The 21,526-nt window shown below is 43.5% G+C and overlaps 1 protein-coding gene across 3 annotated transcripts; it reads left to right on the top strand.

The window, feature by feature from the left end:
* Positions 1–456: 456 nt before the first annotated feature.
* HERPUD1 (homocysteine-inducible, endoplasmic reticulum stress-inducible, ubiquitin-like domain member 1) lies at positions 457–12,004 on the top strand. Of its 3 annotated transcripts, none has more exons than XM_008572734.1 (8): positions 457–754; positions 3,529–3,606; positions 3,698–3,769; positions 4,861–4,991; positions 7,110–7,232; positions 8,206–8,556; positions 9,871–9,976; positions 11,238–12,004. In XM_008572734.1, the coding sequence occupies exons 1-8, from the start codon at positions 608–610 to the stop codon at positions 11,400–11,402; spliced, it is 1,173 nt and encodes a 390-aa protein (XP_008570956.1). In that variant the 5' UTR covers positions 457–607; the 3' UTR covers positions 11,403–12,004. The 3 variants fall into 3 exon arrangements, with proteins under 3 accessions (XP_008570956.1, XP_008570955.1, XP_008570957.1); XM_008572733.1 differs by having other exon boundaries at positions 3,695–3,769; XM_008572735.1 differs by having other exon boundaries at positions 518–754; positions 3,695–3,769; positions 8,206–8,399; positions 11,238–11,324.
* The last annotated feature ends 9,522 nt before the right edge of the window (positions 12,005–21,526 follow it).

Here is a 21,526-nt window from a genome sequence, read left to right as displayed (position 1 = left end):
CCCTCCGGGGTGGGCTCGCACACGGGGTCCCCCCAGCCATTCTGTGAGCCGAAGCCAGCGTCGGGGCGCGGAGCCTAGGAGAGACTGTGGGACCACCGTGTGGACGGCGGAAGCGGACCTTGGGGCCTTCGTTACAAAAGGCACTGCGCTGCTTTGTGAGCAAACAATTTGCAGAGCCGCTAAGCTGGGAGTCAGCCGGGGTGCCCCTTAAGCAGCCCGAGCTCTGGAACCCCCCAGCCTTCTCTGCGCCGAGCCCCCTGCGGGTGCCGCAGCACACTCAAACATGGCCGCCGAACCCGGGCTCCGGGCTCTCGGGGTGACGCAAGGGCTACGCGTTGCATCAGCCCGCGCCCACGTGCCCGCCCCGCTGACGCCCGGATCCGGGCGCCCATTGGGCCACGTTGGGGCAGGGGCCTCCGCCTCAGCCAATGGGCGGCAGCCACAGAGGGCTCCGGCCGCAGAGCCCGACAGCGGGGCGCTTATAAAAGGCGCCTGAGGCGGGGGCGCGAGCCCCAGAGACTTAAAGTGTCGTTGCGGATCTTGGGGGCGGCCGCGACGCCGCCTGCCTGGCACCTCGGAGCGCAGCCGAACCCTCAGCGCCGCCGACATGGAGCCCGAGCCCGATCCTGAGCCCGTCACGCTCCTGGTGAAAAGTCCCAACCAGCGCCACCGCGACTTGGAGCTCAGCGGCGACCGCAGCTGGAGCGTGGGCCGCCTCAAGGTCCACCTGAGCCGCGTCTACCCTGAGCGCCCGGTAAGAGGGGCCCCGACTGTCACTCCGAGGCTGCCATCACGCGTCCCTCCCTCTAGAGATGCCACGTCCGCCTCCCCTTCCCTGTGGCCGCTCCCTTCTCGCCGGCCTTCCTCTGACGGCTGGTTCTCTCCTGGTCACCTCCCCCAGGGCTGTGGTCTCCCCCTTCCCTGCCGCCTTAGGCGCCCCCTCTCCTTGCCCAGAGACTGTCACCTCCTCCTCCTAGGCCGCCATCACCCTGCCTCCCTGACGGGCTGCCGTTTCCTGGTACCCCCGTCACTTCCCCTCCCCGTGTTTCCAACCCTCCAAGGCTGTCACATTCCTGCCCCACCTCCCCAGGCCCCTTCCTCGTCCCCAGATCTGGCTTCCAGCCTTAGCCACGCCACTTAAACAGCTCTTTGACCTTGGGTGAGTCATTTCACCCTCCAAGCCTCAGTTTCCCCCAAACGACCGGGCGAATAGGTGTTCCTAATTAGGCTTGCATCCAATGGGTAGAAATAAGAAGAAAATAAATGCTGTAAAATGAGTTTTCTGAATGTAGCGAGCGTCTCAGCGGGGAGAGAGGCGTGCAGGTGCCAGCCCCGGGCTGGTGGCTAGAGAAACATGGTGAGCGCCCAGGCACAGTATACTGAAGGTCCCACACTCAGAAGCAAGACGTGGCTCTTCCCCTTCCTGTCCACCTTCCGCAGCTGCCCCTCCCTTTCCCTGTCGCGCTGGACTGCACAGCCATTGCTTAGTCCCAGGGAGGAGCCCTGTGCACTTTCTGGCAAAAAGTGATTTAGAAGGGCAACAGGCAGAAGGAGTTGTCTTGAGTCTGGTTTTAAGACTTCTGTCGCTCAATTAGGGAGACTTCCTTGCTTTGTTTTGGTTGACACATCTGTCAACATCACCCATAGCGCCGCCCTCCCTCCTTCCTCCCCACCACGTGATGGGAGGCTATGAGCTAGACCTTCCTGTATTTACTTTCTGCTCTATTATGTAAGTGTCAGCAGTCTTCTTTACTGCCCACAAGTGTAATCCTCGATCAAACAGGAGAGGGCACCCGGACAGGAAAAGATCCTGAAACTGCCTTCTTCTCTGAAGAGTTCCAAGCTGGGGCAGCTCATGTGTCAGTTTGTTTTTGTTCCATATCGTAAAGAAGGTAGATGTGAGTTTTCCTTCTGAGTTGTTACTTCGAAATTTTTAATTTTATTTAGTAAGCTTCCTTTCCAGTGTCTTTTAGAATTCACCTTGGTTCTCTTTGCAACTTCGCCACAGCTGCTAACAAGAAACTAGTGGCTGTGTTGCTGTGAGATTGGCTATTAGGTACACAAATTGGGGAAGCAGGTGTAGTCATTAGTTGCATCATTTGGTAAAAGGCAGTGTTTTGGACGAGAGTTTTCCTTGAGGGCTTCCTTGGATAAGGAGCATTATTCCTATTTGTTGAGTCTGAAGACCTAAGATTGTAAATAAAAGGTATACAAATTTGCGTTTAAAAATTAGTATGGCTGAAGCATACTCATTTGTTTTCTGTAGTATAAAGTGGTATAATGTGAGAAGAAGCCCTAATTTATAATAGTTGTTTGCTTAACATATTTAAATTTTTTTTCAAATCAGCCTTCTGGGTGAAGACATAGAATGTCAATTAAGGCCTTTAAAAAGGGTAAAATAATTCAAATTCACAGGCAGCTGTGGCCCTCATACCTTTTTTAGTGGTTAAACTCTTGAATGTAATGCAGGACTCCATATATGCAATACATAGTATTTTAAAAGTTTATGTAGTGTTTACCTATAAAGTCAATTAGTGAGAACAACGCTGAATGCAGCATCTAGTATATTTATTCTGTTTTAGTTACACAGTCCTGATGTATGTAGATAAGTAGATGCAGTTTTTGCTGTTTTGTTTGTTTTAAACAGCTTACTTTATTATTTCAGGCTACTTGGCAGGAACAGCTTTATTCCAAGTTTTGCGTAATTAGATTATTCTGGCAAGAGTAGGTTGGCAAGTTGGTGCTCTCCAGTGTACTGATTTTGATATGCATTATTAGAAGCCATTATTCATTTTTTAAAATTTATTTTTAATTGTGCAAATTTGTGTTGAGGCAATTATTTTTAAGTACAGTTTAAAAGGAGTTAAAAATAGATTTTAAAAGTGAGATTTGCATAAAAGTGTGTGGAGTCCCTATAGCTTTAAAATCACTGGTATGGAGAAGAGGGCTTGAAATTTTGACTCTTTAGCAGCAGGTGACCTTGGACAAGTCAATTTCTGACCTTCCTCTCTTAAAACGGGGACTCAATCTCACAGGGTTGTTGTGTGAAATGTTACCCACACATGGTCTCCTCTATAACTGTATATGTATGTTGGGAAATCCTCTCTAACAGCTTAATTTTAGGATTGCTTCATGTTATTTTGAGGCCTATGCTAGGTAGGTTTTTGTGAAGGCTGACCTTGGGAGTACTCTGAGTTTTCTCTGAGACTAAATCAGGTTTTGAAGTAAGTTGCTGTAGGAGCCCCAAATAAAATTTGTGTTTTTAGTGGCAGAGAGCAGTTCCTCTGGGAATTAAGTTAAGAATGTTGCCATAGGTTTCGTGGACTGGAGATAATTTGCCGTCCTAAATTTATTTGTATGTTAGAGAACAGTTTAAAGTTAAGCACTTTCTAAAAAGTTTTGTATATGGGGTTGTGATGTTGGGGGAAAACACATACTCAGATTATTTGTATGAAACAGTTTCTTCTGTGTTTGGGAACTTCTGGGAGCCAAATGCTGACCTGTATTACTCTTTCTTTCCATGATCAGCATCCGGAGGACCAGAGGTTAATTTATTCTGGGAAGCTGTTGTTGGATCACCAATGTCTCAGGGACTTGCTTCCAAAGGTACGTCAATTACAAATTAACTTTTGAATTTTTTTAAGCATTTACTGGATTGAGTTCAGGTCCTAAATTGCCTCCTTATTACTTTTAGCAGGAAAAGCGGCATGTTTTGCATCTGGTATGCAATGTGAAGAGATCTTCAAAAATGCCAGAAACCAGCACAAAGGTATGTCTTTTTTCATGAGTATAACAATTTGTGTCATTCAAACTCTCAAGGGAGGAATAAAGGAAGTTAGATAAAACTCTTAAGAGAGATTGTAGCCTTTATGCCAAGTAATATTTTGTTTCTTTCTCATGGAGTATCAGGAATCGGAAACTGTTATCAATACAAGTGAGAGTTTACTATAATAGTAGTAAACTGTTCCATTAGTGCTGTAGTAGAAAAGTGGAGTTATACATTTACACTACCTTCTGCGATATGATTTGAACCATGGTTATTGCGTATCCAGATCACTGAACTAGCAAGGCACTTGAAAATGGATTTTCATTTAATTTAGCACATAGCAAGTTTCATCTAAGGAACCGTTAATTTTTATGAAGAGTAAAAAAGTGAATATAGTCCTTTGGAAATTTTCATTGTGATTAGTTGGATAAGAAAAGGCTACAGTCTTTATCAGGTGATCTCTAAAGACTTATTGGTGTTTGACGTAAAAGCCATTTATTTTGGGGGTTGGTCGGTTAGCTCAGTTGGTTAGAGTGTGGGGTTGGTAACACCAAGGTCAGGATTTGGATCCCTGTACCAGCCAGCCACCAAAAAAAAGCGTTTTTTTATTTCACAATGTTTATTCAAATATACTGTATTGATACTCTGATGTGATGCACTCTAAATTTGTATTACAGCTTTATTTCCTAAAACATCTGAACATAGTATAAGAAATTCCATTTCCTTATATTGCTGGTTAGGTTGTATTTATACATCCTGTTGGTCAAATTTAATTTCTCAAATTAGTAAATTTAACACTGTAAGATGTGTAGAGCATTATGAGAAAGTTTTCTCACTAGTGATAACTTCATTGGAAGATTTTAGTGAAACTGCAGCATAGTTACCCCAGGAAAAAAAATGTGGATTTTTTTTAGCATCTGTATATTGAAAATTGTGTTGAACAAATTTCAGAATATTTTTTACATAACATTACATCTATTTAATGTTGTCAAGTTGCGGGGGTGCATAAGCCATTCACAGCAAAATCCTTTTAGCCTGATTTCAGACAGTTGCATCAGATGCTTTGTTCTGATGTTCATATCACACTTATTCAGGTTGCTGAATCCACAGAGCAGCCCGCTGGTCCTAATCAGGGACTGTATCCTGGGGATTCCTCAAGTGATGGTTTAAGGCAAAGGGAAGTTCTTCGGAACCTTTCTTCCTCTGGATGGGAAAACATCTCAAGGTAAGTGTTATAGTAAAGAACCAGGTTTATACAACGTGAATGTGCCTCATTTGCATCAACTTAAGAATAAGGTGTGTTTATACGTATATAATCAGCAAACTTTAAAATGTATAAAATTTTGCTTTATGAAGGGCTTCACTTTGAAGGTCTTTATGTATTTAACTTTTCTTAATACACAGCCTTTTAAGAACATATTAAAAAGGTAGGAGATTCATGTATTGAAAATTTGGGCATTTTGTCTTCCCACATGGGTGTGCTTCCTGTTGTGCTGACCACTCAGTTGCTCTCAGGAAATTAGTGCTGCTGCAGAAAAGCAGCTGTTGTAAGCATTGTGCAGCTGCTTTGCTGAGTGGCTTTGTGCTTTGTTTATTGTAACAATGGGTGACAAGAGGGGAAGAGACTGTTTAAGAAGTGTCTGCCAAGGAGCGTGTTGCTGGTACTAGCAAAAGCCATTTCTTTAGAGCAGTTAGAGCTTTTCTTTAGAGCAAAAGCCAGAAGTGACTGCTCTGTCTGTATTTGATAGTTCTTGGAACAGCTTACTAAGTACTTTTGGGAACAAATAATTTGATAACTCTAAGTTGAAATTTCATAACTATCCGATTCCCCTCCATTTTCCCTTTTGATAAAGCCAGGTGTTCGAGGAATGAAGTTTTTTTCCCTAATGGAAATTTCAGATATACACAAAAGTAGAAGGATCTGTGTAATGAATCCCACATCGTCAGCCAGCCCCAGTAGTGATCAGAGTTTTCCCGTATTTGCTTTCTCTATTGCCCCTTCACTTTTGTTTTAGTAATATTTAAAAGTAATTTTCAGACATCATGTCATTTCATCCCTGCCTCCTTCAGTATATAACTGTAAAACCTTTTGGTTATTTTGTATATCTACAATGCCATCATCATATCTAACAATTTTAAAAAGCACTTTATCATCTCATTTCCATGTACCATAACTTTTTAAGTGATTAAAAACCCAAAAAACAGTATTATATGAAGACCTACTTGTATTAGAATACTATTTTAGAAATACTCTGGGTATGGAATTTGGTTAAAAGACTGCTAGCCTATAAATTGGATAATTGGATACATTATTGGATAGAAAAACTTAAAACTGCCCCGCTTATTCTGGCTGTACAGCTGAAGAATTAAGGCCCATATCTGCTTGAATTTCACCTTATTTAAACTTGTTGATTTCATTCAACAAATATTTATCGAACAGTCAGTGCATAAAACTTTGCTTAAAGATGTGAGTTGACCTGCAGAGTGACCACCTAACCAACCCGATATACGAGCAATTCTGTTATAAGTCCAATTTTGTAAAGTACTGTTGTCAAAGGAGTTCACTGTGTAAGAAGCACAAAGCCAAAGATGGCTCCACCATGCTCTGCCCTAAGCAGTTGAAGGCAGTGTTGCATGATTGAAGAAGCACGAGTTTGGAGTCAAACCAGGTCTCAAATCCTGCCCTGCTACTTACTAGCTCAGTGACCTTGTGCAAATTTCTCACATTCCCAGAGCTGTATTTGGGCTCCCCTCTGTAAAATGGGATGAGAGCTTCTTCCCCACAACCTGTCCAGGACATCAAGTGGTCAGTAAGCATACGTGGGTGATATATTATACTATACTGCCCCAGTATAGATTCAGATCTAGGGGTGGAGGAAGAAATAGGTATTGGTAGGAGGGGAGAAATTTCCTTCAGGAAAGATTTTGGGAGAAGTGTGGCCTTTGAGCTACTCTCTAAAGGATGAACAGCGGAATTAGACCTGCAGTGAGACTCAGTGAATCAAAAATGGGGTTGGGGTCTACTTAACCTGACAAGGTTCACCTAGTTTATACATCTATGCACAAAACAAGCAGCAGTCCCCCTGTTGATAACATGATGAGAACCTAGCACTGGGCAAGGGCTCTCTTTTTTCTCCGTGGGATCTGGACCATGCTAGGAGAGCTTTGGCATTCAGTACTTTCTGGGTTTGTGTTACATGGGTGTATCAGATAGTCCTATATCATGTAACTGCCATAAAGCCCATTTTTCTCTTTGAATTCCTGATTGTAATTTGAACTTAGTTTTCATATATTCATGCTCAGACAACTCAACATGATTGTTTTGTTTTAAATCTATGTATAGGCTTGAAGTTGCCCAGCAGACGTTGCAAGGCCTGGGGCCTGGTTTCTCTGGTTACACAACCTACGGGTGGCTGCAGCTGTCTTGGTTCCAGCAGATCTACGCACGGCAGTACTACATGCAGTAGTGAGTCCTTCCTGTCATGCTGGGTGTAGCCAGGGTTCCTGGGAATTGAGGGAAATTCCATCCATGTTGTATTTTCGTCAGTCTCTGCAGAGCCCTGCTCTGTCTGGTTCAGTGGGTGGAGTGGAGAGTAAATGACAGATGCTGTCTGATTTGTGTGATGATGCTGGGATGCTTGTGTCTGATACATAGTTTAATAACTTTATTTAGAATGTGTTACTTCCGGGCCGGCCCAGTGGCGCACTGGAGAGTGCGCTGCTTGGGAGTGCGGTGGCACTCCCGCTGAGGGTTCGGATCCCATGTGGAGACCGGTTCCCGCTCACTGGCTGAGCGCGGTGCGGGTGCAACACCGAGGGTTGCGATCCCATTGCTGGTCCCTGGTACGGGTGCGACACTGAGGGTTGTGATCCCGTTACCGGTCAGTAAAAAAGACAAAAAGGAAAAAAAAAAAAAAAAAGAATGTGTTACTTCCTTTTTAATTTGTGGTATCTTTAAAGTTTTGTGAAAAATTTTAATTTGCTGGGCCAGCCCGTGGCTCACTCCGGAGAGTGTGGTGCTGATAACACCAAGGCCCTGGGTTCGGATCCCATATAGGGATGGCCGGTTAGCTCACTGAGTGAGCATGGTGCTGACAACACCAAGTCAAGGGTTAAGATCCCCTTACCAGTCATCTTTTAAAAAAAAAAAAAAAATTTTGTTTTAATTTGCTGCTGTGCTATAATTTTAATTGTAGTGGTCTTGATGAAATTTACCATGTGGCTTTTCTTAGAATAGGCATTTATAGATATGATCCAGAAAAGGCATTTACAGGTATTGTTGGTAAAGAAGTTCTCCACTAAATTGAACAAAAATCAAGTGTGCATGTATCTACTTATTCTTAATAGTAAAAGACCCCTGTGTAAATGAGGTTATAAGAGCCACAATCTTCACAGTGCTTTGCTCTCAACTGTATCTGCCTCTATCACTTTTATTTTAGTTTGGCAGCCACTGCTGCATCGGGGGCTTTTGTCCCATCACCGAGTGCACAAGAGATACCTGTGGTCTCTGCACCTGCTCCAGCTCCTATTCACAACCAGTTTCCAGCTGAAAACCAGCCAGCCAATCAGAATGCTGCTCCTCAAGTGGTTGTTAATCCTGGAGCCAATCAAAATTTGCGGATGAATGCACAAGGTGGCCCTATCGTGGAAGAAGATGATGAGATAAATCGAGATTGGTTGGATTGGACCTATTCAGCAGCTACATTTTCTGTTTTTCTCAGCATCCTCTACTTCTACTCCTCCCTGAGCAGATTCCTCATGGTCATGGGGGCCACCGTTGTTATGTACCTGTAAGCAGATGATTTTTCTCTTTTCCTTTTTTTCCCCTTTACTACAAATTATACTATACTGTGACTCAAAACAAGTACAATACAGACTTTGCTGTTTTTTGAGCAGTCTCGGTCATTATTGAAGGAGGGGTGTTTAAATAGTATATTATTCTGGCACATTCAATGCAATGAATTCACAGCTTGGTTGTATATTGCCAAGAACACATTAATCATATTCTTGATTAATACAAGAAGAATATTCTCGTCTTTTTCTCTAGATAAGGCCCCTTCCAGGTTCATGAACTATGGTAATATAGCCATATTGAGGCATGGGAAGGAAAATTGTATTTGTTTTGAATAAAAACATATTTGTCTTTATCAGGCTTCAGCGACCTTCCAGGGTAAAGATCAGGCACTGACTGTTATCATAGGCCTGAAGGATCAGGGAACCTTTATATACCTGATGTTTGGCTTTAGCTTTGGCCTAGAGTAGTGGTTTTCTACCAGGATGATTATTCACCCTACTTTCCCAGGGGGTATTTGGCAATATCTGGAAACATTTTTGGTTGTCACAACTAGGGAGGTGATCCTGCTGGCATCTAGTAGGTAGAAGCAAGGGATGCTGCTAAATTTCCTACAGTGCGCAGAACAGCTCTCACAGTAAATATCTGCCTCCATATGTCACTAGTGCGAAAGTTGAGAAAGCCTGGCCTAGACCGATGGCTCTTTGTTGTTAAAACTGAAAGAAGAATTTTTCCCTTTATAGTAAAAGTGTGTTTTTATTTTAGTTTTTAAAAATAAAAAAAAGGGAAATATTTAGAATAATGTAACAAACACGCATATATCCACAATTAATCATTGTTAATATTTTGCCATATTTGCTTCAGTACTTGGGTTTAATTGGATTTTCCAAATAAAACTTAGTCAATTCTTTCTATAGTCTATAGAACCATATGTTTAAGCAACCAAGTTTAGGTTATTATTATATATTACATGTATTTATAAATCTGTGTATATTTTTCCTTCCTCTTTTAAGGTTTTCAGGTATAAGGTTTAGTTCAGATATACAAGCATTTATCAAGCACATACTATGTTCCAGGTGATGTTTATGTTGCTGGATGTACAATGATGAACAAAACACAGTCCCTGCCTTCAAGGACCTGACAGGCTAGTGAGAAGGTCTAGGAAACAGTGTGATAGAATGTCTCTGCAGATGGGTCTTGCTGTGAGCTTCTAATTAGGGTGCTGCTGTGATTAAAGAAGAGGAGCCTTAGATTCTTGAGTAAATCTCACTGTGACATTAGCTAAGATGGATTTTATGTGTTTCCTTTGAAGGCATCACGTTGGGTGGTTTCCATTTAGACAAAGGCCTGTTCAGAACTTCCCGAATGATGGTCCTCCTCTTGAAGCTGTAAATCAGGACCCAAACAATAACTTACAGGTATGGACCCTCCACAGGAGCCCAGGCAAGCTTGATGTGATATGCCAGGCTGTCAAATCCTTAACCTTAGCTTTCCAGTCTGTGGTTTACCATTTTATTAAGCTAAAATATTTCATGATTTTGATTTTTTTCAAATTTATTCTTAGAGCAACAGCTATTTTTAAAACATTGAATGTGCCATAAAATCCATGGGCCATATTTGTCATGCGGTAATTTGCATTTTTGCATATGTAAATAATGTTTTTTTTTTTTCTTTTTTCCGTGTCCGGCAACGAATCGCAACCCTCAGTGTCGCCCCCGTACCGGACCGGGACCGGCAACGGGATCGCAACCCTCGGTGTTGCTCCCGCGCCTCGCTCAGCCAGTGAGCGGGAACCGGTCTGTATGTGGGATCCGAACCCTCGGGTGGGAGCGCCTCCGCGCTTCCCAAGCGGCGCACTAGCGCAGTGCGCCACCGGGCCGGCCTGTAAATAATGTTTTTTAAACTGACTATTTTGAGTGTTTAATGGTCTGAAACAATGTGTTATACCATGGAACCTGCAAATGGATAGTTATTCTAATTAAGGATAAGGAGCATAAGCATATCTCACAGAATAGATTTCCTAGAAAATAACACACAGAAACAGAATTTTTGTAAGGCAGATTAATGCATGATCCTAAAGGATATTCTTTTATAATATAATTGTCACCCTAGTATGTTTTTTTTTTTTTTTTTTTTATTTTTTTTTTTTTTTTAAAAGATGACCGTAAGGGGATCTTAACCCTTGGCTTGGTGTTGTCAGCACCATGCTCACCCAGTGAGCTAACCGGCCATCCCTATATGGGATCCGAACCTGTGGCCTTGGTGTTGTCAGCACCACACTCTCCCGAGTGAGCCACGGTCCGGCCCCACCCTAGTATATTTTTAGAACTGAGTTTCTATTTTTGGTTTCTTAACTCAGAACACTGCCAAAATTAGAAGAATATCCATATTTAATGAAGTGTTTAACTTAATTCCTAACTAATGATAGTTGAAGACCTAGTTACTTCATTTTGCTGTGATGTTTGCTGCCAGGAGTATTCAAAACTATGAAAGTGTCATCAGTGGAAGCCTGAGAAAGAGCCCTATCCAGCCTAGGACATCATTCCCTGGGGTCCTGGCTGCCTGGCTGCTTGGTTTATGGGGCAAGGGGCCAGAGATTTACCCTGCCCTTTCCTAATAACATTATTTGGTGTTCATCATGGCCCTAATTGTTTTCTCATTTTGTTTCATGATCTGTAGGAAGGTGCCGAACCTGAAACTGAAGAGCCCAACCACCTCCCTCCAGACAGAGACGTACTAGATGACGAGCAGACTAGCCCTTCATTTATGAGCACAGCGTGGCTTGTCTTCAAGACTTTCTTTGCCTCTCTTCTTCCAGAGGGTCCCCCAGCTATAGCAAACTGATGGTGTTCGCACTCTATCTACTAGAGAGCCTTTGACAGGCGTGGACTGGATTGTCTGACTCCAGCTAGATTTTTTCTTGAACATGGCAATGACACAGAGTTATCAAAAAATCAACAAGGTTGATGATATGCTTTTGTGGTCAAGCAAAAGCAGAAAGTAAGACATGAAGCCATGATACAAATTGATGAACAAAAAATGCCCAAGGCTTCTCATGTCTTTATTCTGAAGAGCTTTAATATATACTGTATGTAGTTTAATAGGCATTGTAAGTAGAAGGCATTAGGTGTCGCATGTTTATGCTTGAGGAACTTTTCCAGATGTGTGTGTCTGCATGTGTGTTTGTACATAGAAGTCATAGATGCAGAAATGGTTCTGCTGGTACGATTTGATTCCTGTTGGAATGTTTAAATTACACTAAGTGTACTACTTTATATAATCAATGAAATTGCTAGACATGTTTTAGCAGGACTTTTCTAGGAAAGACTTATGTATAATTGCTTTTTAAAATGCAGTGCTTTACTTTAAACCAAGGGGAACTTTGCAGAGGTGAAAACCTTTGCTGGATTTTCTGTTCAATAAAGTTTTACTATGAATGGCCCTGGTAGAGACTCCTGTCATCCTAGCAGTTTACTCTGTATCCATTGTACTGGATGGTCAACAGTTGAGTTGCTGATTTTTAAGTAACCCAAATGCTGCTTTTTACAAAAGGTCTGTTTGTACCAGCGAAGAATGATAAGGTAAGGCCCTGAAAGTTTTAATATACTAATAATACCCCTGTGTTTTTCCCCATTTCCTGATTTAAATAGTACTAGCTTATGTAAGAACCCATCAAAGTTAAATTCCCCCAAATTTAAAGCCATTGGCATTAAGTACCCCCAACTTGGCAATTCTGCAGTTTCGCCTGCTCAAATGTCATGCTTTTTGTAAGCTGAGCTTACTTTTGTGGTTTTAATACTTCTGGTATTAATTTTGAGACTAATCTTAAAAGCAAAGTTCTGTGTATTTTCACATGAGTAATGTTATGGGTAGAATGCTAAAGGCTTGGTCAGTGTTCTTTTTGGTGAAGTAAATTGGTCTTTTGTATCATGGTGTAGTGAACATTTAAATTAATACTTACTAGAAACATCATTTACATCAAATAAACATCCACTGAATATTTCATAGTAAGACACTGGGTAGATACAAAGGTGTTTTACATACGGTCGTGCTTTCAAAAGCCAACTAAGATAATTACATAAGGATTTAAAAGGCAAAACATTTCAAATAACAGCGTGCCTCCAGAACAGAGGAACTATCAGAAAGCAGTGGTTATTGACAAGTTATGAAGGTGGTATTTACCTGAAGGAAGAAGTGACTTGAGACTGGAGTTTTGGGAGAGTTTTACGGGCAAGGAACTGGGTGTGAAATGAGGGAGAGTCTGCGGAGCTAGAGAGAGGCCACAGCAAAAGCAGCAGTGCAGCCGTGGGGCTTGCCCCTCCTGCCAAACATCTGGGTTCTGGGCACCTGGGACGGTAAAGGAGAAGGTCAGGCAATTGGTTCTCTAATTTGATTAGATGTAAAAGCACTAATAACACTATTTCCAGGAGTAAAGAGGACGCTGGTAGTTCATGGCATGATGTGGCAATAGAAATATGCAAAATATCACCACTGGATACTCCTAATCAAATACTTACAAAAGGCAAGATTCTGGGTGACCACATATTTGGTGCCTTAGGACATTTTAGTCAAACTAAGGCACATGAAGTTGGCCGGTTGCTTCTAACTGCACTAAACAAAATGGAGAAAGAATAGAATGAACTCAAGGCTTCACATTCCCTGCTCAAGCTCTGCATAAATGACCTGAAAGCTTCTAGTCTTCCCTGAAAGAAACCCTTATTTCCTGTAGCTGCAGGGTTGAGATTTCTGAAAACAAAACCCAAAATCTCAGTGCAAACAGAATTCCCAGCCTCACAGGGTGTCTTCAGTTAAAGTGAGGGCATTGATTGGAAAAAAAAGGGACCCCAAAAATTGGAACAGGAACATGTGAAAAGATCCCAATGAAGCTTGGAACATTAAGCCCCTAAATCCTGTTCTCTTCTATGCCAATAAAAGCAGCCTATCCACTCCTCTCTGAGGAAGGTAACGCTTTGTCTAAAGAAACTGTAATGGCCTCCTCTGAGGTCACTTCCTTGCGAGACACTGCTGATTCTTCTTAGGACCTACTCCCACCTCTTTTTTCTAGACATATAACTAGACGCAAGTCCCAGCAGGCCCCAAAGAGTGAGGTAAAAAGTGTTGTTCCTGGATGGCAGCTCCAGGTTCTTGGTCAAGCTGTGAAGGAGAACCTTTCATGCGAATGCGTGGAGTCCACACTGCAGTGAGCACCTGCCCAGAAAAAGGAAAAAGGAAGAGGGACAGACAGAATATTTAAATGATAGGATTTTGTTGTAAAGTGAAAGTATGTGCAGAAATGTGCACGGGCGACCTCATGAACGAGAAATGCACTGTGAATTCTTAAGGGGAGGGTTTGTATATTGTTCTGGGATGGGGCTGTCTCTCTACCCTAACTAAGAGGAGAAACACTCAGCCGTGGGGGGATCTAGGGTAATTAAGTCCTAATAGGCCAGTAAAAGGTCGATCAGCTTACTATCATGCATCCCTGAGTTTCTGAAGTTTTTGGTCACACACAGTGAGGTCATTTTCCCCTTAACTTTGTCCTTTTTGGTTTAGCATCACAGGTGGAAGGTTGCATAGTGGGCATCTGCACCCTTGTTCTGCTTAGTGAGCAGGTGTGGCAATTTTTGTAAACTGCAAAGTTCCAGATGTAGCATGCTGATTGCTGTCCTCAGCTTATTATGGGTTCATTAACTGCCAGATAAGGAGGCAGCTCCTGCCCATCCAGTCTGAATATTTATGAGCAGCCTCCCTGGGGCATGTCCCTATTCTGTCCTGCCTCAGTGTGACCCATGCAGAGGTGTGCTCAGCACCAAAAGAACTGCCTGATTTTTCCAATTTATACAAACAGAAATCTGGGGGATATTTTTGGGAATGGATATTAAGGGTGTGGGATAATGGTGGAAGGAATGAAAATTTGGATCAGGTTGAATTTATTGATTTGGGCCCATTAAGCAGAGATTTTGGATTCAATGCTTTAGCAGGAGGAGTTAGAAAGGGTTCTAACAGTTTGCTTGGTTGGTTGGCTGAAACATGGACCAAAAGGTGGCCTACAATGAAAGAAGTTGAAGTGCCGAACTGCCTTGGTATACTGAAGAGGAAGGGATCCAAAGGCTTAGATTGGAATGTTGGAGGGGATTTATCATGTGTTACCTGCTTGTCCAACCTGGGAGGGTCTGCAGGACATGCCTTGCACCACAACTGTGAGAAATAAATTTGTGAGGGGAGCCCCAGCATCACTGAGGGGCTCATGGTCACTCTTCTCTGTAGGTCAGAAATTACAGTGGGTAATGCTGCCACCGAACTGGTATACCTAAATACAATGCGGATAATTGTGTCCCAGTGTGGCAGGGGCCAAGTGGCAGCACTTAGTAACCAAAGACAAGGTGGGCGTGGTTATCATAATGGATAGCAGAGTTCATTCAAAACAGTAATCCAAATAGTCCAACTTGAAGACACCTGTGGCACTGGCTAGCTGAATATGGTGTCCCTAGGAAAGAAAGAAATGGACATTCTACTAAATTCTTACTTGATCTGTGTAAGCAGAAAAGTTCTAGGTCAAGTGAACAAAAGTCTAACCTGAATCATAAAAAGAGAATCAGGGCCCCTCAATCAATTCCAGACTTGAGCCAGTTTACAGACCCAGATCCTCTCGACTAAAAGGGAGGCTGGGTCCCCTTGAGGAAGGACCCGCTACACTGCCAGAAATGTATACTGTTAATCTTTCTCCCAGCCTTCCTGCAAACTAAAGCTTTTTACCAGGATGACTCTGCATTTGGGAAAAGGAAATAATCAGACTTCGTGGGGATTACTGGACACAGGCTCCAAACTGACACTAGTTTGAGGAGTCCCAAAACATTGCTGTGGGCCCCCAGTCAGAATAAGGTCTTATGAAGTTCAGGCTATCAATAGAGTTTTAGCTCACAGTGGGTCCAGTGGATCCCAGAACCCATCCTGCGGTTATGTCCCCAGTTCCAGAATGCATGATTGGAATAAATATAATCAGCAGCAGGCAGAATCCCAACACCGGTCCCCTGACCTGTGGAGTGAGAGGGAAAGGTTAAGTGGAAGCCACTAGAAGTACTACTAACTAGAAAAAGAGTAAACCCAAAACAACACTATGTTCCTGGAGGGATGGCAGAGATTAATGCAGTGACTCCCACCATGTCCCTATTCAACTTGCCTGTTTGGCCTGTACAGGAGAATGGCGGTGGATTATCATAAACTTAGCCAGGTGGTGACTGCAATTGCAGTGATGTTCCAGATGTGGTTTTACTGCTTGAGCAAATCAACACATCCCCTGGTACCTGATGTGCAGCTATTGATCTGGCAAGTGCTTTTTTTCTCAACACCGATTGTAAAGACCACCAGAAGCAGTTTGCTTGCAGCTGGCAACAGCAGCAATACACCTTCACTATCCTATCCCAGGGGTATGTCAGCTCCTCATCCCTGCGTCATAATTTAGTCTGCAGGGACCTTGATACCTTTCTCTTCCATAAGACATCACAGTGGTCTGTTATATTGATGATATTATGCTGATTGACCTGGTGAGCAAGAAGTAGTAACCACTCTAGGTGTATCGATAAGACATTTACATGTCAGAGGGTGGGAGACAAATCTAACACAAATTCTAGGGCCTTCTACTTCTGATTTGCACTGATTTGGGGCATGTCAATACATCCATTTTCTAAGATCAAGGATAAGTTGTTGCCCTGGTTGCCCTACAACCAAAATAGAGGCACAACCCCTAGTTAGCCTCTTTGATTTTTGATTCATTTGGATGTGCTACGCTGGCCCATTTACCAAGTGTCTGAAAAACTGCTAGTTTTGTGTGAGGCCCAGAATAAGAGAAGGCTCTGTGACAGGCCCAGGCAGCTGTGCAAGCTTCTCTGCTCCTTGGGCCTTAAGATCCAGCAGATCTGATGGTGCTCTAAGTGTCAGCGGCAGGTAGGGATGTTGTCAGAAGCCTCTGGCAGACCCCATACACGAATCACAATGCAGACCCTTAGGATTCTGGAGCAAAACCCTGCCATTATCTGCAGGTAACAACTGTCAATTTGAGAAACAGCTTTTGGCTTGCCATTGCACCCAGTGGAGACTGAACTCTTAATCATGGGTCACCAGGTTACTGTGACCTGAGCTGCCCGTCATGAACTGTGTGCTGTCAGCCCCACCAAGCCATAGAGCTGGGCATGCACGGCAGCACTCCATCATCAAATGGAAGTGGTATGCAGGTAATTGGGCCCAGAAAGCACAAGTTACATGAAAAAGTGGCCCAGATGCCCGTGGTCCCCACCCCTGCTACACTGTCTTCTCTTTCCCAGCCTACACCTATGGCCTCATGGGAGTTCCCTATGATCAGTCAATAGAGGAAGAGAAGACCCAGGACCAGTTTACAGATGGTTCTGCACGATATGCAGGCACCACCTGAAAGTGGACTACACCCCCTATCTGGGACATCCCTGAAGGACAGTGGTGAAGGGAAACCTTCCCAGTGGACAGAACTTTGAGCAGTGCATCTGGCTGTTCATTTTGCTTAGTAGGAGGAAGGAAAATTAGCCAGAGGTGCAATTGTATACTGGTTCATGGTTGTGGTCAGTGGTTTGGCTGGAAGGTCAGGGACTTGGAAGGAACATGATTGGAAAATTGGTGACAAGAGGTCTGGGAAAGAGGTAGATAGATAGACCTCTATGAATAGGCAAATAACATGAAGATATTTGTGTCTCATGTGAATGTTCACTAAAGGGTAACCTCAGTAGGGGTAGATTTTAATAATCAAGTGGATAGGATGATCTGTTCTATAGATGCCAGTCAGTCTCTTTCCCTGGCCACCATGTCTTTGCCCAGTGGGCTCATGAACGATGTGGCCATGGTGGCAAGATGGAGGTTATGCATGGATTCAGCAACATGGACTTCTACTCACAAAAGCTGATCTGTTTACAGCCACTGCTGAGTGCCCAAACTGCCAGTAGCAGAGACCAGTGCTGAGTCTCTGATATAGCACCTTTCCCTGGGGTGATCGGCCAGCTACTGGGAGGCAGGTTGATTACACTGGGCCGCTTCCATCATTGTTCTTGCTGGATTAGATATTTACGCTGGCTGCTGTGGATTTGCCTTCCCTGCACACAATGTTTCTGCCAAAACTATTGTCTGTGGATGTCACAGAATGCCCTATCCACCATCCTGCTATTCCGCACCGCATTGCTTCTGATCAAGAAACTTACTTCACAGCAAATGAAGTGCAGCAGTGAGCCCGTGCTCGTTGTTTTTTTGGCTTATGTTCCCTATTATACTGGATTGAATAGCGTTCCTCCACATTTCCATCTGCCTGGAAACTGTGAATGTGACCTTATTTGGGAATAGGGTGTTCGCAGATATAATGAAGTTAAAATGAGCTCACACTGGATGGTCTTATAAGAAGAGGGAAATTCAGACACAGACAAAAACAGAGGGAAGACAACTGTGTGAAGACAGAAGCAGAGATCGGTGTTATGCTGCCACAAACCCAGCAATGCCGAGGATTGCCAGCAACCATCAGAAGCCAGTAGAAAGAAGGATTCTCTTTTAGCCCCGTCAGAGGGAGAATGCCCTGCTGACACCTTGATTTCAACCTACAACCCCCAGAACTGTAAGAAAGTAAATTTGCGTTGTTTCAAGCCACCCACTTTGTGATAATTTATTATGGAAGGCCAAAGAGGCAAACGGATCTGAAGTAGCAGGCTTGACAGAGCGGGGGAATGGCCTTTTGAAGACTCAGTTATAGCACCGGCGAGGTGGCAATGTCCTGCAGGGCTGGGGCAAGATTCTCCCTGATAATTTATTATGGAAGGCCAAAGAGGCAAACGGATCTGAAGTAGCAGGCTTGACAGAGCAGGGGAATGGCCTTTTGAAGACTCAGTTATAGCACCGGCGAGGTGGCAATGTCCTGCAGGGCTGGGGCAAGATTCTCCGGAAGGCTGAATATACTCTACATCAGCACCCAACATACAGGGCTGTTTCATAGCCAAGATTCACAGGCCCAGGAGTTAAGCGGTAGAAATGGAGTGTCACCACTCACCATTATCCCTAGTGACTCACTTGCAAAATCTTTCCTCCCTTCTCCACAACCTTATGCTTTGGTCTAGAGGTATTAATTTATAAAGGAGCATATTAGTTTTCTGGGACTGCCATAAGAAATCACCATAGACCAGGTGGCTTAAAACAACAGAGATTTATTCTCTCACAGTTCTGCAAGCTAAAAGTCTGAAATCAAGGTGTTGGTGTCACCAAACCTGAGTCCGGCTGCCTGCTACCAAACAGAAACAAACAACTCAAAAGTCAAATGCTGGTGACAACGGAAGGCAGCTTTACTCAGGACCAGCAACCTGAAGGGGTTGGATGGTAGGCTACCCCATCTCCAAGGCTCAGATTTACTGAGAGGTTCTTAAGGAAGAGGTTGAGGGAATGGACTGTGGGAAGTAAAAAGCAGGAGGGAGGGGCACGTGTGAGGGGCTGGGTGCAAATTCTCGCCCAGGCTCCTCTGGCTTCTGTTCTCATCCTCGCTGTTATCTTATGGTCCTGCAGGATTTTGATTTGCTTCAGGGTGGCACCATGATAGTTTTATTGATGTCTCCCTGCTGGCACCCATGGTCAGCGTCCAGACCTCTGTTCTCAGAACTCAGCAAGCCTCAAAGAAGAGCTGTTAGTTTTTCAAGGTACTGATTAGCTTTCAACAGCCTTGTTTTTCTATTCAGCAAGCAAGAAAAGACAAAAGATGGGGAAAAAAGATTGGAGGAAAAACTGTGTCTTTTAAAATTTTTCTAAAACTCAAGCAGTTTTAGGTTCTAACGTGGCTTCCGTCCTGCTCATTCCAACATTGGTAGGGTTCCTTCTGGGGGGTGGGTCTGTGGGAAAATCTGTTCCAAGCATTTCTGTTAGCTTCTGGAGGGTACCATCAGTCCTTGACACTCCTTGGCTTGTCGCTGCATGGTTCCAATTTCTGTCTTTATCTTCACATGGCCTTCTTCTAAGGACGACAGTCATTGGATTTACATCTGCGAAGGTGTATGTCCTACAGAATGTCCAAATAAGTAAAATGTCCAATTCCAAATAAGGTCACACAATTTGGTCACATTCTGTGCCCTTATTTGGAAGCACAATTCAGCCCACGACGGAAGAATGCTTCCACCAGGAGACACAACAATGATTGCATTGAACTGGAAGTTAGGACTGCCACCTGACTACTTTGGGCTTCTCATGCCTCTGAATCAGCAGGCAAAGAAGGGAATTAGCCCCCACTGTGAGTGTTTAAGAGGGTGGGAAATCCTATTATGGTGATTGAAAGGTGGAGCCTTGAAGGGGGGTTGGATTGTAGGACCCTGCAGTAGTGAATGGATTAAAAATGTTGGTCAGGGGCGTGGTTCTGAGGGCTTTTAAAAGGAGAGGAGAGTCTGGAAGGGGGGTTGGATTGTAGGACCCTGCAGTAGTGAATGGATTAAAAATGTTGGTCAGGGGCATGGTTCTGAGGGCTTTTAAAAGGAGAGGAGAGTCTGTCTCTCTCTCTCTCTCTCTCTCTCTCTCTGCTCTTTCTGCTTCCACCATCTTTCACTGTGAGACCCCTGGGCCACGTTTGGCACCACCAGATGGACTTTGGACTTCCCAGCCTCAGAAACTGTAAGCAATAAATTTCACTTTCTTATAAATTACCCAGTTCCATGTATTTTGTTATAAGAAACAAAAACAGACTAATACAGGATGTCTCTTAGTGCTACCATGTTCCATGATTAGAGTCAATGGAAGGGCTGGTTGGTGAGCTCAGTTGGTTAGAGCATGGTGCTGAGAACACCAAGGTCCAGGGTTCAATCCTGGTACCAGCCAGCTGCCACAAAAATAAATAAATAAGTCAACGGAAAACCATAACAGCCCAATTCAGGCAGAATTTCTAATGGCTCAGACCCTTCAGGAATGAAGTTTTGGGTGATCCCATTGGTTATAATAATACTACTAGGTGAGGTGCTTGCTGAGGGCAAAAGAAATACAGAATAGGTAGTGGAAGAAGGTAGTTATAAATACCAACTACATGCACAGGACCAGTTTCAGAAATGAGAAATGTAGTTGCCATGAGTATTTCTTCCTCATTTTGTTATGAATATGTTTGTATGTTCATATACAAACTTGTATGTTATATATATTTTATATATATATATAAAGCAAACATTTTTGTTTTCTTCCCTCTCTTATCCCCTTATCATCACCTAACATGAGATGTGTTAATAATAGTTAACTTTACATCACAGGATTCAAGTAGCAGGATATCAGGAAGAGTGACCCTCACCCAAGGACTTTGCATCTTCTTCTGGGGAAGGGTTAGCATGTCTCTGTTGTATGCAGCACAGCTGCGTCACGTTAGATGGGAGTAAACCTTTGTTAGTGTCTTTATCTGGAGATTAAGTTTGGTTGAAGGAGACGAATATGGGTGCCAAGTTGACAAATAGTGAGCTGTGATGGTTAGTTGTACGTGGCAACTTGGCTAGGCCCAGTTATGCAATCAAACCCTAATCTAGGTGTTGCTGTGAATGTATTTTGCAGATGTGATTAACATTTGCTGCCAGTTGAATTTAAGTAAAGGAGATTATCCTCGATAACCCGAGTAAGCCTTATCCAATTAGCTGAAAGAAAGACCTTAATTGCAAAACTGAGATTTCCCTGAGGAAGAAGCAATTAAGCCCATGGACTGCAGGGTCAGCTCCTGCCTGAATTTCCAGCCTGCTTCTCTATCCTACAATTTCAGACTTGCTTAGCCAGGCCCCATAATTGCATAGGCCAATTCCTAGAAATAATAAATAAACACATAAGTAAGCAAATAAATAGTCCTACTGGTTCTGTTTCTCTGATAGGACCCTAACTGATACAGGGTGCCAGCTCTGGAGGTGGTAAGGTCCAGCTCCTCACTCTTGAGCAGCGTATTAGCCAGTGTGTGTGTGTGTGGGGGG

This window comes from Galeopterus variegatus, unplaced genomic scaffold (assembly GCF_000696425.1).
Source record: "Galeopterus variegatus unplaced genomic scaffold, G_variegatus-3.0.2 Scaffold828, whole genome shotgun sequence".
In the NCBI taxonomy this organism is placed as follows: Eukaryota; Metazoa; Chordata; class Mammalia; order Dermoptera; family Cynocephalidae; genus Galeopterus; species Galeopterus variegatus.
This window is presented reverse-complemented; position numbering and strand designations above follow the sequence as displayed.

Coding starts and splice junctions, on each gene's coding strand:
- HERPUD1 (XM_008572733.1), top strand. CDS start 608: ATGGAGCCCGAGCCCGATCCTGAGCCCGTCACGCTCCTGGTGAAAAGT. Junction 7,233..8,205: donor CGGCAGTACTACATGCAGTA/GTGAGTCCTTCC, acceptor CTTTTATTTTAG/TTTGGCAGCCACTGCTGCAT. Junction 8,557..9,870: donor GCCACCGTTGTTATGTACCT/GTAAGCAGATGA, acceptor TTTCCTTTGAAG/GCATCACGTTGGGTGGTTTC.